Source organism: Topomyia yanbarensis, chromosome 2 (assembly GCF_030247195.1).
Source record: "Topomyia yanbarensis strain Yona2022 chromosome 2, ASM3024719v1, whole genome shotgun sequence".
NCBI classification, from domain to species: Eukaryota; Metazoa; Arthropoda; class Insecta; order Diptera; family Culicidae; genus Topomyia; species Topomyia yanbarensis.
Window position 1 is genome coordinate 181,717,541 of NC_080671.1, and position 17,508 is coordinate 181,735,048.

The window sequence follows — 17,508 nt, forward strand, 5'->3', positions numbered from 1 at the left end:
CATCGATGAGCACTCTTTGGGGTACGGCCCGACGTATGCGAAACCGAAACAGTACTAACGAGAGCGTGGAATATTCAAACCGTTGGATATTCGATTTCGCCAAGAAAGTTTGTCCGGATTCCGCCCCGGCACAGAAAATCTACCGCGCCGCGTCGCCTTACAATAGCGCGAACGAAATACCGTTTACGATGGTGGAGTTCTCACTTGCTCTCTTATCATGTAACAATAAAGCCCCGGGGCAGGATAGAATTAAATTCAACTTATTGAAGAATCTGCCAGACTCTGCCAAAAGACGCTTGTTGAATCTATTTAATAGGTTTCTTGAGGGTAACATTGTCCCACATGACTGGAGACAGGTGAGGGTCATCGCCATCCAAAAACCAGGAAAACCAGCCTCCGACCACAATTCGTATCGTCCGATTGCAATGCTGTCCTGTATCCGGAAGTTGTTCGAGAAAATGATCCTGTTTCGGCTCGACTATTGGGTCGAAACAAATGGCTTACTGTCAGATACACAATTTGGCTTCCGCAAAGGCAAAGGGACGAACGATTGCCTTGCGTTGCTCTCAACAGAAATTCAAATGGCATATGCTAACAAAGAGCAGATGGCATCAGTATTCTTGGATATTAAGGGGGCTTTCGATTCAGTTTCGATCAACATTCTTTATGAGAAGTTGCACCAGCATGGTCTTTCGTCAATTTTAAATAACTTTTTGCTAAACCTGTTGTCTGAAAAACAAATGCATTTCTCGCATGGCGATTTATCGACATCACGATTTAGCTACATGGGCCTTCCCCAGGGCTCATGTCTAAGCCCTCTCCTCTACAATTTTTACGTGAATGACATTGACGAATGTCTTGTCAATTCCTGCACGCTAAGGCAGCTTGCAGATGACGGTGTGGTCTCTATTACAGGTCCTAAAGCCGTCGACTTGCAAGGACCACTGCAAGATACCTTGGACAATTTGTCTGCATGGGCTCTCCAACTGGGTATCGAGTTCTCCACGGAGAAAACTGAGCTAGTCGTATTTTCTAGAAAGCGTGAACCAGCGCAACTACAGCTTCAATTAATGGATCAAATTATTGCTCAGGCTTCAACATTCAAATATCTCGGGGTATGGTTCGACTCTAAAGGTACCTGGGGATGTCACATTAGGTATCTGAAACAGAAGTGCCAACAAAGGATCAACTTTTTCCGTACAATAACTGGAACATGGTGGGGTGCCCATCCAGGAGACCTAATCAGGCTGTACCAAACAACGATATTATCAGTGTTGGAGTACGGATGTTTCTGCTTTCGCTCCGCTGCGAACATACATTTCATCAAACTGGAGCGAATCCAGTATCGTTGCTTGCGTATTGCCTTGGGTTGCATGCACTCGACCCATACGATGAGTCTCGAAGTGCTGGCGGGCGTTCTTCCTCTGAAAAATCGATTTTGGGACCTCTCATATCGATTACTCATTCGATGCGATATTCTGAACCCATTGGTGATTGCAAATTGCGAAAGGCTTGTCGAGCTTAATTCTCAGACCCGATTCATGTCATTGTACTTCGATTACATGGCACAGAACATCAATTCATCTACGTATAACGTCAACCGTGCTCATCTCTTAGATACTTCTGATCACACTGTATTTTTCGATACATCCATGAAGGAAGAGATTTGTGGAATTCCGGATCATATTCGCCCACAAGTGGTCCCAAATATTTTCTATAACAAATACCATCAAGTCGACTGCGCCAAAATGTTCTACACTGACGGATCAATTCTCAACGGGTCCACAGGCTTCGGTATCTTCAACGAAAATCTTGCTGCCTCATTCAAACTCAATGATCCTGCTTCAATTTACGTCGCAGAATTAGCTGCCATTCAGTATACTCTCGGGATCATTGACACCCTGCCCTCAGACCATTACTTCATCGTTTCGGATAGTCTCAGCTCCATTGAGGCCATCCGTGCGGCGAAGCCTGGAAAGCACTCACCGTATTTCCTGGGGAAAATACGGGAATATCTGAGTGCTTTATCTGAAAAATCTTACCAGATTACCTTGGTTTGGGTCCCGTCACATTGTTCTATTGCGGGCAATGAGAAGGCGGACTCTTTAGCCAAGGTGGGCGCATTAGAAGGCGACACTTACGAAAGACCAATTTGCTTCAACGAATTTTTCAGTATCTCTCGTCAGAGGACGCTCGATAGTTGGCAAACCTCATGGAGCAATGGGCATCTGGGACGGTGGCTACATTCCATTATCCCGAAGGTATCTACGAATGCTTGGTTTAAGGGGTTGGATGTGAACCGGGACTTTATTCGTACGATGTCAAGGATCATGTCCAACCATTACTCGTTTGACGCGCATCTCCGTCGTATAGGGCTTGCTGAAAGTAATCATTGTGTTTGTGAGAACGGCTACCACGACATCGAGCATGTTGTTTGGCTGTGCGCAGAGTACTGTGTTGCCAGGTCCCAACTAATAGATTCCCTTCGGGCCCGAGGTAGATCACCCTATGTGCCAGTCCGGGACGTCCTGGCAAGCCGTGACCACCCCTATATTTTTCTTATCTATATCTTTTTGAAAACCATTGATGTCCAAGTTTAATACATTTTCCCCTCTCTCATTCACAGTAGAATCTCACCAACCTATCCCTGTATCTACAATATGGCATTGCTTCACGAGTCTTCGGTGCATACCCTTCTTGATAACCGTCTACCCAGAACATCATGACATACCTCACATGCAGATGATATAGAGAACATCATGACAGTATCAGAGTGCCAATAATTATCCGAAATATCGACCCTCCCCTCGCCCCTGCGATTACAGGCTGGAAACTACAACACTACAACAAAGTGTGCATATCCGCCACAATGATCAATCAGCAAACGACGATATCAATTACACAATATGTATCCCACTTCCTACCTTTTTCCTTTACTTACATAAGAGGGGAGCAAGCCGCCCCTAAATACGGCTTTCCTTTCCCCCACTAACATGTGACATGTAATTAAAAAAAAAATGAATTATCGGCCTCGTTAAGCTAAAGCATTTGGGCCTAAATAAACGTATTTAAGATAAAAAAAAAAAAACACTGCAACCAAAAAAAAAACTATTGTTTCTAGATTTCCTGACTCATGCTTCTTCGGTTGTTTATAGGCCAAATAAAGCCAAAAATATGAATAAAAGTTAAAAATTGATATTTTTTCTATGGAAAATTGTCATCAATACACACCTATGACACGTGTGAGTGCGACTTTTGTTTACATTTATTGTAAAAACTCGCAACATAGTCAACCGATCTTTGTAATATTTGAGATATTAATACAGAATAAATATAAGAATCAATTGTCTTCTTTGAATTGTTTATACCGTGTATAAGTTTCAAGATATTCAATCCTATGTAGAATACATAGGGAACACGTTCTTCAAATATGTTGATACTCATTGGAATTTTCGGACAAAAAGTGATTTGGGCGAGGAATATTTCAAATTATTCTTTACAAAAATGATGGTGGTCCTGAAAAGGACCGTTTTTGTTGGCGTTGTTGGCCTTGGTGAGGGAGATGGCTAACGATGAAATGAATTGTTAGCATGAAAAAGTCGCATAGTACTGGCCAATGGCAGAACAGATAATAATAGATTCCTGAAAATCAATTTTTCTTTATTCATGTAAATTATACATACTTACAAATCTAATAGAAGATTCCTGGTCATATTTCTGAATCATTAGTTCGAACATTGTGTAATTTGGTTAAGTACAATGAAAGTTACAAACTTTCCAAACTCGACCTTCTGTTCCTTCCGAAATATTGAAATGGGGTGTCTATATTAAACCGTTCGTCGTGGTCACAATAAAAAAGATGGGTGGGTAATGTCTGTGACATAACCGGAGCGTCGTGACTTCAATTCGAGACGTTAATTTAAATCTAATAATATTCAACAGAATCACGTTTAAATGGGGAATTTTCAAATAATTCTCTATGGCAATAATGGTGGTTCTGAAAAGAACCTATGGTTTCGGCGTTGGTGTTGATGGTGTTACGTGCCTGCGAACTGTTTTGTAGCCTCGAACAAAAAGACAAGACTGGCTTCTTCGGGTACCATTACGGCTGAACTTTATAAGCTTAGCTCGACTTTGAATCAGACGCTGGTAGGGCCATTTTGTTTGCTACTAGCACGGAGCTGCACAAAAAAAATCATTTAATGCAGTTAGTTCACGGAGGCTGCCAAAAAGCTCGAATAGAAGCATGCGACTTCAACGTTTCTCTTAAACACATGCAATTGAAGCAACACTGATCACTAGAGGGATGGTGAGGGAACACGCACATTCGTTTTGGTTATACTGATAATAGCGGCAGAAAGGAATGGAAAAGCAGTGCACGAAACGAGCGAGAGGATAATTTAAATTTTTATTCCGTGTGCAAGCTACTTCTTTCCACACAACGTATTATGTTGCTTGTTGAAAATTTGTTACACATCTTAGAATGAAAGTTTCAGTTTAACTCTCACTAGAACACAATTGATTGGTCCTGAAAAGAACCATTGCTTTTATTGTAATTTACGCCCACTCCCAGCGGGCACTGTGAGCCAGCTTGATTTCTTTTGCGAGAAAGTTACATACTTGGCGCACTATTTTGTATCGTCAAACAAACCGACCAAGTTAGGCATCACTGGCTTCATTACGGCTAAGTTTTGTAAGCGTAGCTCGACTTTGAAGTAATACACATTACGAACCAGACGCTGGAATGTTAGCCAGCGGATTAGTTGCTCCGTTGCCCTTTAGTTGAGGCGAAATACTGGCATGGCGACAGTTCCTGATCGGTAGTTGGTTGCGATGGGCCACCAGTAGCTGGGGCATTTTTTCGGACCGTCATCATTGCCAACTGCTTTCCTCCGGTCGACTGGCTGCTTGCTAGTGCTTGAACGAATACGAATGATGAGAAAAACCGACCGACCAATATTCATATATGAACACACGAGAAAGCACTGCTATCGCTCTCTCGCTCGTTTTCGTGCCATTCCTGTGCCTTTCCTTTCCGTTCGGCTACCAATACTAGCATAACCAAAACGAATATTCTGTCTTTCCATCGCCTTCAATCTAGTGGCCAGTGCTAGCAAACTTTCATGTTCAGTTTTTCAATAACAACATTACAACAATATTATCAAAGAATGTTGCAGATTTGAAAAGAAGGAAGGAAAAGATTTTCACAAATTTAAATTCTTTTGTGTTATTTGTTAGCGCTGATAAAGGCTATTTAGTTTGCTACTAGCAAGGAGCTGCACAAACAAATCGATTTATGCAGTTAATCAACGGAGGCTGCCAAAAAGTTCGAATAAAAGCATGCGACTAGTGTACTTTGCACGTTCTATATTTTATCAATACTAGTGAGGATCGATAAAATAATTCAACATGCAATTGTGGCAACACTGGCCATGGGATGGTGGGGGAACACGCACATTCGTTTTAGTTATGATGGTATTAGCAGCAGAAAGGAATGGAAAAGCAGTGCACGAAAATGAGCGAGAGAGGATAATTTAAATTCTCTTTCTTTCTTTCCACACATCGTATTTCTTATATAGCTTTCTGAAAATTATTTGTTATACACCATAAAATGTAAATTTCAGTTTAACTCTTATTAGAACACAATTAATTGGTCCTGTAAAGAACCGTTTGTTGTTATGCGCTTGGGGCACTATTTTGCATCCTCGAACAAACCGACCAAGTAGGCATCGTTAGCTTCTCGGGGCATCATTACGACTGAGCTTTGTAAGCGTAGCTCGATTTTGCAGTCCTGTACAATCTCACGAACCAGACGCTGGAACGATAGCCTACAGATTAGTTGCTCTGTTGCCCTTTAGTTGGGGCGAAATTCTTGCAGGGCGACAGTTCCTGATCGGTAGTTGGTTGCCATGGGTCACCAGTAGCTGGGGCACTTTTTCAGACCGTCGTCATTGCCAACTGCTTTCCTTCGGTGGACTGGCTGCTTGCTAGTATTTGAACGAATACGAATGATGAGAAAAACCGACCGACAGATATTTATATAATCGCGCTAATATGCACTACTATCGCTTTCTCGCTCGTTCTCGTGCCGTGCATGAACCTTTCCTTTCCGTCCGGCTTCTAATGGTCTAACCAAAGGAATATGCCGTCTTTCCCCCCACCAACTGCTCTCGTCAAGCAACCCAATACGAATAATCATAGGAACAAACATGTAGTGGACATATATATATATATATATATATATATATATATATATATATATATATATATATATATATATATATATATATATATATATATATATATATATATATATATATATATATATATATATATATATATATATATAAACTTTTCATTATTTTATTGTTCGGTTGGCCCACCATTTTGACGGCTCTGTGCGGGATGGGCTGAAAATTTTCACTTTTCCGAGTCGTTTTCGAAAGATTTTTCAAAACACAATTTTTTGTGTTTGCATGTTATACATACTTCAAATTTTAATACAGCATAAAGGAACATATTACCAACAAATTGGCCTAAAAATCAAATCATTCTGTTAAGTATGATAAAAGTTATTAACGTTCAAAATCTGACGCGGCGCCGCAGCCAATATTTTGAAACGGGACCCCTATATTGAAAGCTTAAATGTATTCTACATTAAAATAGTTTTCCTCGAGATGTGCTAAATGGCGCTTGTCATAAGATAGCACAACAGCGACAAGTTGTTTGACACATAGATATATTCATTTTAGCGAAATTTTTACCATTTTAGCTTCATCGGGGTATCATTTTGAATCGGAATTTTCTATGCCTGCTTGACTGCATGCCACAACCCGCAACACCGGAACCGTAAGTCGGATCAGAATTAAATTTAATAGCAGCAGTAAAAGCTTTCATTTAAGTTTGGTCCAAACGGTCTAGCCATATCCGAGACACCGATGTAATTGTTATTCTAAGTTTGCATACTTCCGTCAGGGCCGCCGGATCCGGCGATTGTGGCCAAAGAGACTTTGAATGACTGTTAGATACCTAGAGCTATAGATCCAAGCAATTGTGGTCGCATTTTTGAAAAAAAAATCACCTCTATACATTCGTCGCAGTATCCGTTGAAATCGGGATTTTCTGCGTGATTGTACTCATCATCCTGTAATTCCGGAACTAGAAGTCAAACCCACACAAAATTCAATAGGAGCCGATGAAAACAATGTACCTTTCATTTAAGACTAACGGCCCTATTCTGCGCGGCGTGTGACGTGAGACGACTAATCTCACCTCACTTTACGTGACTTTTCTCACCCTGTTCTGAGAGTCGACTCGGGTGATGTGAGATTCCCCATTGCGGTTAAATGGGCATCTCACGTCACCTGAAGTGACTCTTCAGAATCGGGTGAGAAAAGTCGCGTAGAGTGAGGTGAGATTAGTCGTCTCACGTCACACGCCGCGTAGAATGGGGCCGTATATATAAAAGCCAAAGTTTGTATGTATATGATTTATAAACTCCCAAACGGCTTAACCGATTTCCGTAAAAAAATTTACACAGTAGGCATTTGTTATGGAGCGTGTTTGTGTGCTATTGGTTGGGGATTATCTGCCCGCCAGATGGCGCTACGGAACAACTTGTGTTTTCCTTCTATTTAGTGGAAAATCGCAGCAACGCGCGATAGGTATTAGCTAGAATATCATAAATATGCTAAACCCTACCCATACTAGAGACAAGGGATCCCGAAAAATTTCACTACCATCATCGGTGCAACATCATATATGAAAAATTTTAAATTTGATTATACCCATAATAAAATTATTTTAGGTATTTCATAAACCGGTAGAGCTCATCTTTCTAAATATAAGAATACATATGTCTAACCATTAAAACATCAGAATGATTTTTAATTGATTTTCTAAAACTAAGTAAAACGTACTCGTTTAACAGAGAATTTAGCCACATAGAATAGAATTTTTGACAATTATCCCTGCAAAAGAATAGGAATCAAGATAGTTCAATGAAACGTGTGGTCGTGATAATTCAATTTTATAAAATAATTTTTATTTGTTCATTTGCGTACAAAAAAGTGAAAAAAGTTCGATTACGCGTCTTTAACGCCAGCTGCATCGGAAACAATTAAAAACTGCATATGGCTTCACAATTCTAACAGTTTGTCTGCTAATTCAATCATTCCCTCCGCATCTTCACAATGTCGGATGAGGTTTTCTGATATAACTGTGCTCCCGAAGTAGGCTCCACTGATGGCGCACGCCATACTTGCAATTGTGTCGGTATCTCCTCCTAACGAGATGGCATATTCTAGGGTATTGCGGAAAGAAGATTGGCCAGCCTGAAAAATCATTAAAACATGATTAGCGAAATAATGATCATCAACCTCATGTACTGCCATTCTACGCATAATTGGCAATTTGATGTTGGAAACCTTATATGACATGGGATAATTATGCCCAAAACGGTACTGTAAAACAAGCATAAAATTTCGTTGCACTTTATTAGATATAAATGAAAAATGATGGAGCATTCACTAGGGTTTGATGCATATAAACAAAAAAATTCACGATTACTACTCTGAAAGCCATTAAATTTTGTGCTTTAAATGTAAGCAATCAATTTGCATTATAAATTTAAACGGAGTAAAAAGTATTACTCATTCATGACTTGCGCGAATGTTTCAATTATTTTTCAAATATTGTAACATAACACACAAGTATGATAAATAAATATAAAGTGGTGCTTTAAGTTGAATAAAAATGCTACGCAGTCTCAAAATCTTAAAACATTAGGCATTATGACGAATAGTATTATAACCAATTAACGATAAAAAAATCAACAGCATCGTTTGGCTCTTTTCAAGGAAAGTAAGCATATAATAAATATTATCTGCTACAGAGCAGTTCTAATTTCACAAAGAACTATCGGTGGCACCAAAATCGCTGCACGGAAATTATCTCAATCGCATAGCAACTAAATTGTTAGGTGTATTTATGAAATCAACTAGTAGGAATTTGATTCAGCTAAACGACTGTTGTAACTGTTGTACGCTGTCATTTTTTATTGAGATCAACTAAAATTCTCACAATTTGTTCCCGTATGGTCACTACAAACAACTCTAACTTTTGAATGAATGCTTCGACCTCCATTTATTTAACATCATTTAGAGGAAATTTTGTTTCTCTTTCAACCTCGATTCAAGTCGTTTGCTGTCAAAGAGAGCCGCACAGACAGTGGGAAAACTTTGTGAAAAGTGGAGCATAGTCTCAGCACCTGCATGATCAACCGAGTCTTTGAGACAAAACAATTGACGTATTTGACGTCTAGGACACCAACACAGTTGCAATGTGTATAGACAACATACATACATACGCGATTTTTTCAACTCGCTATCTGATTTAACCTCATTTGGCAAAAATTCCACCCAATTTAACCACAATCTCGCACTAACACAACTGCACATGGATTAGTCAATATGCCGTTTCCAGTAGAGTAACCGAGCTGGATTTCAAGGTATTGCTTGTGGCACTAAACTGGATTCTAACCGCACTGCGCACTTACTATTATTCTATTAAATTCTTCTCATAGACTGGTTAGCTCGACTGGTCTGTCTATGAAAGTACCATCTCTATCATTTGAAATACATGTGTTTTGACAGCTCGCAGTTTTCGGTAACAGTTTGATCACTCGCACTTTGAAAGTGCTCAGTCCAGGATGATGGGAAGTGCGCAATATTTTGCATAAACTTTTGTACCAATGTGTATCTTTCGAAATGTGACGTTTTCCTAATAAATGTGCGCGAATAGCGTAAAAACATACATCAAATTTTCAGGTGTGGAATACACCATAAAACAATTTTGCAGCTTTTAACTAATGCGAATATATGTATAACTTTCAGTTCATACTTACGATGTTCAATGTTCCTGCAGTGCACTTCAAAAAGCAAAATAATGCTGTGGGAACAGAATATAGTGCGCTAACGTTATGACCGAGCATATTCAGAACATTTTCGTCACTTGGTTCCACTTTTCCATCCAAAAGTTGTTCAATTGCACTAAGTTGTGTTTCGTAGGCGTTGCAGTTTGCATCTAGATCACGATCATTTGCTTTTTCCAATTCGTTTATATCTCTCTTCAATGATGAAAGATACATTTTTTTATCAAGAATTCCATTCGGATCTAGTAGTAGGCACTGCTTGATAGCTAAAGCTTGCAGAATTGCTCCATTGATACCCAGAATGTTTGCATGGGTAACAGTGCATGAATCATGCACTAGCTGTAGTAATTGATCTTTCTCCCGTTTTGCGCAATATAAAGCTATAGGAGAAACTCTCATCGCTGCCCCGTTGCCGTAAGAACCTCTTCCATCAAATTGCTCTTGCGCTGGTCCAACTGGATCGGCGATTTTGGTCGTACGAAGTTTTGCGAATACATCTCCAACCGCAGCACCGTAACCACGGGTAGGATCTTTATAATACTCCATAACAAAATTTTTCGCCAGAAGTTTCTGAGAAAATCCGTTTGGATCGAGTAATGCATTCGCCACACACCTAGTCATTGCGGTATCATCTGTGAACTTTTTGTATGGTGCTACAAACAGTAAAACAGTCATTATATATATGGAGTAATCAGGCTAACATGTACTACCTTTGAAAAATGGCCCTTCAAGTGTATCGAGGTTCTTTTTCAACACCAGTTTAGATCCACTGTCCATCAGCTGACCTTCGAATGGGGCTCCACAGCAATCTCCGACCAAAGCCCCCAGAAGGGTACCCCGGTATTTTGAACGCATTAACACTTTGTCAACCATTGTAATTAGATTGAATAACTCGACTTTGGATTTAGCTAATATAATGTTCGGTTTCGCACTAATACAAACCGGGCTAACACCGGTTCATAAATATAATATGAGTTTTTTTTATCTAATGTCATAATAGCGAAAACTCAGTTTGTTTACATTTGCGAATTAGACCTTAATGAAAGATTTATGTGAATAATGTCAATGAATTACACTGATGAAAAAACTACACTGAAAAAAATCCAAACGTTAATTCTATTTGCTTCAAACCGCTTAAAATTCATATGAAGAAGACATGCTGTTGTTATCTCGCGCACACATACCTTCTATGTGTCAACTGTATAAGCTATGTATGCACACACATAAGTTATATGTGCATATTGTTATAGAATGGGGTTATATGTGCCTAATAGTTATGAAATGTGATTGTAAGATTAATATTTCTTGTAAATACACACATTAGGTTTATGTGCCAGCAAATAGTGTTTATATGCCTCCGTTAATTGCAAAAATCTATGTGTAAAATCAATAGGTATAACGTTTACTTTTTTTTGAGTGTAGAGACGTCATGTGGAAATAAACACTTGAATTCTCGACAAGCATATAATTATGGCGTAAAAGCCAACTGTCAAAATTCATTTCGAATGAAAATTCCGGACAAACGGTCACTCATAATTCACAGATGTTGGCAGTAGACAATAGAGCAAACTTTTCTCTTGCATTTAGGGCCGATTTCTTCACCCTTGCTTACCACCTAAGCCAGGTTTAAACGTACTGGTGAACATGGTTTAAAAGTTAAGCGAGGGTGAAAAAATCGGCCCTTAGTGTTGTGAACTGTGTTCGGCCCATACCGGCTTGTCCAGAATTTCCCTTTAAAGAGAATTCTGGCAGTTGTCGAGAATTTATTAAATTGTAAAGCACATGAAAAGGATACATTTGCCATTTCAATATCTAATAGAGTGCGGACAACATGATTTTCAGGTGGAGTTCTTGCTTGAGCTTGTGCGACCACCGCTAGCTGCTGCGACCACCTCTAGCTAGGTTCAATAGGGTGATTATAATATTAGATTCCAGCTCCGAACAACTTTTTGGGTCCTAGAACAACTGTGTAAATTCGTAGTTCGATCCCTGAAACTATATTTTTGCGCCCGCTGTTTAAAGTTTACATGGGATTTTGCATGGAAAAATTAACTGTCACAAAATAATTCCTCCAGGAGACGCCCATTACTTCCTAAAAATAAATCATTATGTGGTTTTTATAGGAAATTTAATAAAGAAACAAAGTCTCGAAAACCACGAAACTACCTGACGCTTGAGAAAAAAGATATTAAGCAGAAACCGGTTGATGCTCTGACGATTGATAAAATATTCATTTTTTCTAGCACCACTGCTGTTGGTTGTCCAATTATACGCGATTTTGTTTTAATCTTCTCTTAATGTGTCTAAATCATTTATCTATACTATTTGGCCACTTCACAAGCGATTTGAGGGATAAATTGAGGCTTATTTGTACATAATAAGAGAAAGTTTTTTTATAAATTCGACCGTCAGCAGCAGCTATGAAAAGTGAAATTTTCATCTATTTTCTGGGCATCGGTTTTTGCTTAATAATTTTTTTCCACAAGCATCAGATCGTTTCGCAGTCTTCTAAACTTTGTTTTCTTGACAAATTTCCTATAAAAATCAGACATCTATTTATTTTTAAGAAGTAACGGGCGACTCTCGGAAGAATTATTTTGCAAAAGACGATTTTCCCATACGAAATCCCATGTAAACTTTAAACAGTGGGCGCAAAAATATAGTTTTACCGGTTGAGCTAAAAATTTGCAGAGTTGTTCTGGGAGCTAAATGGGACCCAAAAAGTTACTCGGAGCAAAATTTTATTTTTTTCGTATAACCATGTCCCACTCTAATGTTCAATGTCAATGTGCAAGTCAAGGTAATCCTAATTTTTAGTTTATTGATATTGATGAAGTGTTTATTGATCAATACCGGCGCTGGTCAGGCCTGAACGTAGATCGCGGAAGGAAAGGGAAGAAATGGTTACTCCGATACTTGCTTTTGCTAGAGGCCGTATATACTACTGCGCACTCCTCAAGTATCACTGAATAAGCATATTTGATAGTAAGTATAGAAGTTGGATTCTACTTCTGCTCTACCGACGACAAAGCGGTGACTCTCCACCATCTGGACTAGATATCGATCCATCAACTCATGGACCGGGGACCAACGGCTTTACTTCCCTTCCGAAAGAAGACGTGACCACAGATTTTTCACCTCAGAAAAATCTCAACGACCTCGGCTTATCACTCAACCACCGGCGGCGGCGCCGTCATGTGATTTTCAAGTGGAGTTCTTGCGAACATGGACCAAATATTCGCGATTCGGCAGGTTCTGCATAAGTGCTGTGAATACAACGTGCGCACACATCATTTGTTCATCATCATAAGCTAACACGATTAGTCAAAGCGACGATGGATCGGGTGATGTGCGTTGTTCGAGTATCAGGGACCCTCGCGAGTCCCTTTGAATCTCGAAGACGGTTACGGCAAGGTCTATCGTGCCTGCTGTTCAACGTAGCGTTAGAAGGTGTAATAAGGAGAGCGGGGATAGACACGAGTGGCACGATCTTCAGGAAGTCCATCCAGCTTCTGGGCTTCGCCAACGACATTGCCATAATGGCACGGAACTTTGAGGCGATGTCAGAAACGTACATCAGACTGAAGGTTGAAGCCAGCAGGATTGGACTTGCCATCAACGTTTAGAAGATACATGAGAGGAATAGGTTCTAGAGGCGACAATGTGAACATCCCATCCCGAGCTCGGATTGACGGTGGCGAAATCGAGATGGTCGACGAATTCGTGTATTTGGGCTCACTGGTAACCGCCGACAATGATACCAGCAGAGACATTCAGAGGCGGATCTTGGCGAGAAATCGTGCCTACTTTGGACTCCGGAGGACGCTCCGGTCGAAAAAAAATTCGCCGCCGCGCGAAGTTGATTATCTACAAGACGCTGATTAGACCGGTAGTCCTTAGCGGCCACGAGACCTGAACTATGCGCGCGGAGGAACAACGCGCCGTAGGAGTTGTCGAACGAAAGGTGTTGCGTACCATTTGTGGGGGCGTGCAGATGGAAGACGGAACGTGGCGCAGGCGAATGAACCATGATTTGCATCAGCTGCTGGAAGAACCATCCATCGCGCATACCGCAAAAATAAGACGCTTGCGGTGGGCTGGACACGTCGTAAGAATGTCGGACGACGCGGCGAGCATGGTGGATGGACCAGATAGAGGACGACCTGCGGACCCTTATAAGACTGCGAGGCTGGCGACAAGCAGCAATGGACCGAGACGGCTTCTGCATACAGCAAGAGACAACAAGGCTCTAGCCTGAACGGTAAGATTTTTAAATCAATTACACATTCAAGTGAAAAACATATAGTGCATATCCATATTTATACACGTTTATTGTATTAGCAGAGTACTATAAACACAGAGAACAGACATATAAGGATGAACAAACTAACCTGTGTAACATTTAAATGAAAATACGTTGAAAATCACCATCGCACACAGGTTCGCATGCATGAGTCACCATTGTATCCAACTTTGCACACAAGTCACGTATAGCGATTGCTGGCCGATCGAAGCGCCCCCAAGTGGCAAGTTGCTACTTACTGTTGTCATTTCAAAGCGACAGTTTTATTTCTTACACAAGTTGAAAACTTTACTTGTATGTCAGTTCTCAGTGCTATAAAGGAAATATATTGCAAATGTGCTAACATGACTCCCTTAACCCAAAGCATTTTGCGCTTGTGACAATCTGGGAGCTGCGACAGGTTTCATAAGAGCATCGGACTTGTGCTGATCTGAGCTGATACACTACAACAACCATTTTATTTTCCCGCACAAAATGTCTGACATTGATGTACTTTTGCGAGCAGCTGCGCTCCGATATTACAGCAGGCCACGAAACACAATTACATTCTAGCCAGTAACAGCTACAAACAATATAATCGATTTATCTACTCAAGATGCGTAACACAAACCCAATGAAACCTGAAGCGAAACCCAAAACAGTTTTGGGCTTTTGTAAATAGGAAACGTAAATAAAATGGTCTTTCTTTCCGGTATGCTTCTTGTAAATGAAATGTCTAACCCAGCGGCATCTGTAACTTGTTCGCGAAACGCTTCTCGATTGTGTTTAAAAATTAATAGGCTAACTCGACTCAGGTGGACTGTGGCATTCTAGATGCCCCTCGTGATGTAATTAATTTCAGAAACGTTCAATTTACTGACGAAGACGTACTAGCTGCCATAAACATGTTAAAGCCCTCTACATCGGTGGGGCCAGATGGGTTTCTTTCTATTATTCTGAAAAGATGCGCATTGTGTACACCTCTACGACTAATTTTCAACCAGTCACTGTCGCAATCAGTGTTACCCGTGTGTTGAAAAAAATAAGTAATGTGTTTAGATTTTTAGTTTTTGGAAAAAGTGATAAGCGAAATGTTGCGAACTATCGTGGCATAATCTCGCTCTGCACTGTTTGAGATCCTAGTAGGAAATATGCTCTTTCGTGAGATCAAAACATACATGTCGAAGCACAAACATGGCTTTTTCAGGCAGATCAACAACACCCAATCTAGCCCAATTTACTTCATACTGCATTACAACATCGAAAAGGGATCATAGGTAGACACTATATACTCTGATCTTAAAGCTGCTTTCGATCGTGCATACCACTCTCTTCTTCTGGCAATGATCGAGCGGCTGGGTGCCCCATCAAATTTCAGAAGGTGGCTTGAATCATATATCGTAGATTGTGCTCTGTCTGTGAAATTAGGAGGTAACGAATCGTATAAACTCAAGGGAGCAATCTCGGACCGTTGCTGTTTTGCTTCTTCAATAACATTTGCTATGTTGTGCCCAGAGGGTGCAAGCTTATATACGTTGATGTTCTCAAACTATTCCTCATTGTGCGGTCGATATAGGACCATATCGAACTTCAACGACATCTAAATGTTTCCTGTAACTGGTGCAATCGCATCTTGTTGGCTCTCAACGTGTCCAAATACTCCAGACACTAGAGAGAGTGTCAATTATCTGAGACCTTGTTGTGCTCCTGGACTCGTCACTTACATTATATTTACGTTATAGCACAGGCAAATAGAGATCTTGTTTGCGGGCACTGTAGTTTTCAGTTGTTCGGTTTGTACTGGAAGCTTCTGCAGCCAGGACACCATAGTGTCCTTATATGAGCATTTGGACTAACAGAATTGAGAAGAAGATCCCTGTCATCTGCTCGATGTTGAAACTCTGGCCAATAGACGAAATACATCCCGAGCAGTGTTTGTTGGGAAAATATTGACTGGCCAAATAGATGCCCCAGATATTCTCTCACAAATCAATATCAATGTACCCCCCATAAACCTTAGATCGCATTACTTTTAGGACTTGACTTTCAGCGCACCGAGTACAGTTAGAACCGGCGATGTAATGTTATCAATAGTGTGTATGACCATTTTGATTTTTCTGTATCTTGTGGTGATTTTAAAAGTAGACTGAGAAGGTTGACTTATAGATTTTAAGTTTCATTTTTTGTGATTTTTATTCTTGTAATGCTGTGTACTATGTGATTATCTTTAATTGTAGTGTGAAACCATTGTAATCAGGTATGAATAGATCATGGGTTTTACGCCCATTTGAGGATTGCTTCTGAAGTATATCCTGAAATGGGCTTTTCCCATTCAAGAAACATTTCATGTAGACCAACACAGGTCAAATGGGAAATAAGAAGAATAAATGAATAAATAATTCTTCCAAACATACGGTTGAGCTAAACCTAACCATTATTTCACAAAAATGTATAATTCGTGGGAGTCTGACCTAAACATTACTTCGTGAAAAGTGCCATAACTTCTAACAAAGTACACTCAAAAAAAAGTAAACGTTATGCCTATTGATTTTACACATAGATTTTTGCAATTAATGGAGGCATATAGACACTATTTGCTGGCACATAAACCTAATGTGTGTATTTACAAGAAATATTAATCTTACATTCACATTTCATAACTATTAGCCACATAAAACCCCATTCTATAACAATATGCGCATATAACTTATGTGTGTGCATACATAGTTTATACAGTTGACACATAGAAGGTATGTGTGCGCGTGATAACAATAGCATTTCTTCTTCATATGAATTTTAAGCGGTTTGAAGCAAATAGAATTAACGTTTGGATTTTTTTCAGTGTAGGATTGATTTGCAGTCTTCGACAAAGTTCTAAGCAGTTAAATTATCTTCTTTATTTTTACTTACAGTGATAATCTAATGGTTTTCTCCATATAAATCATCGAAAAATCCCATACAAATTTTGTCTACGTTGGTCCAGTAATTAGTTGTTCGATTTGTTTTTGATTTGGAACAAGCACTCCTGGCGGGACTAGGAATCAGGTCAGGGGTGGGTCATTTGTTCTTGTCATTCTAATAGCCACCCTTAAGGAACCTAGTCACATACTAGTTGTTCCGGAGAACAAGAAGACGGGGCGCGTGAAGATCCGAAATCTGTTTAGCAGATCGCAAACAACAAATCACAATTTGTGATTTCGATTCAGCTTTTAGCTGCAATTATATTTGTTTAGATAAAGGTAATGCAGTTATACAATAAAGACTTACATAAATCGGTATTCGTTCAATTGCATAC

General features: G+C 39.9%; 1 protein-coding gene across 1 annotated transcript; it reads right to left on the reverse strand.

Annotated features, from left to right (window-relative positions):
- Positions 1–8,016: 8,016 nt before the first annotated feature.
- On the reverse strand, positions 8,017–10,971 carry LOC131682305 (ADP-ribosylhydrolase ARH3-like). Its single transcript, XM_058963693.1, has 3 exons — positions 10,642–10,971; positions 9,905–10,584; positions 8,017–8,333 (listed from the first exon to the last, which is right to left on the reverse strand). Exons 1-3 carry the CDS (start codon positions 10,802–10,804, stop codon positions 8,139–8,141), a joined length of 1,038 nt encoding a protein of 345 aa, XP_058819676.1. The 5' UTR covers positions 10,805–10,971; the 3' UTR covers positions 8,017–8,138.
- Positions 10,972–17,508: the final 6,537 nt, after the last annotated feature.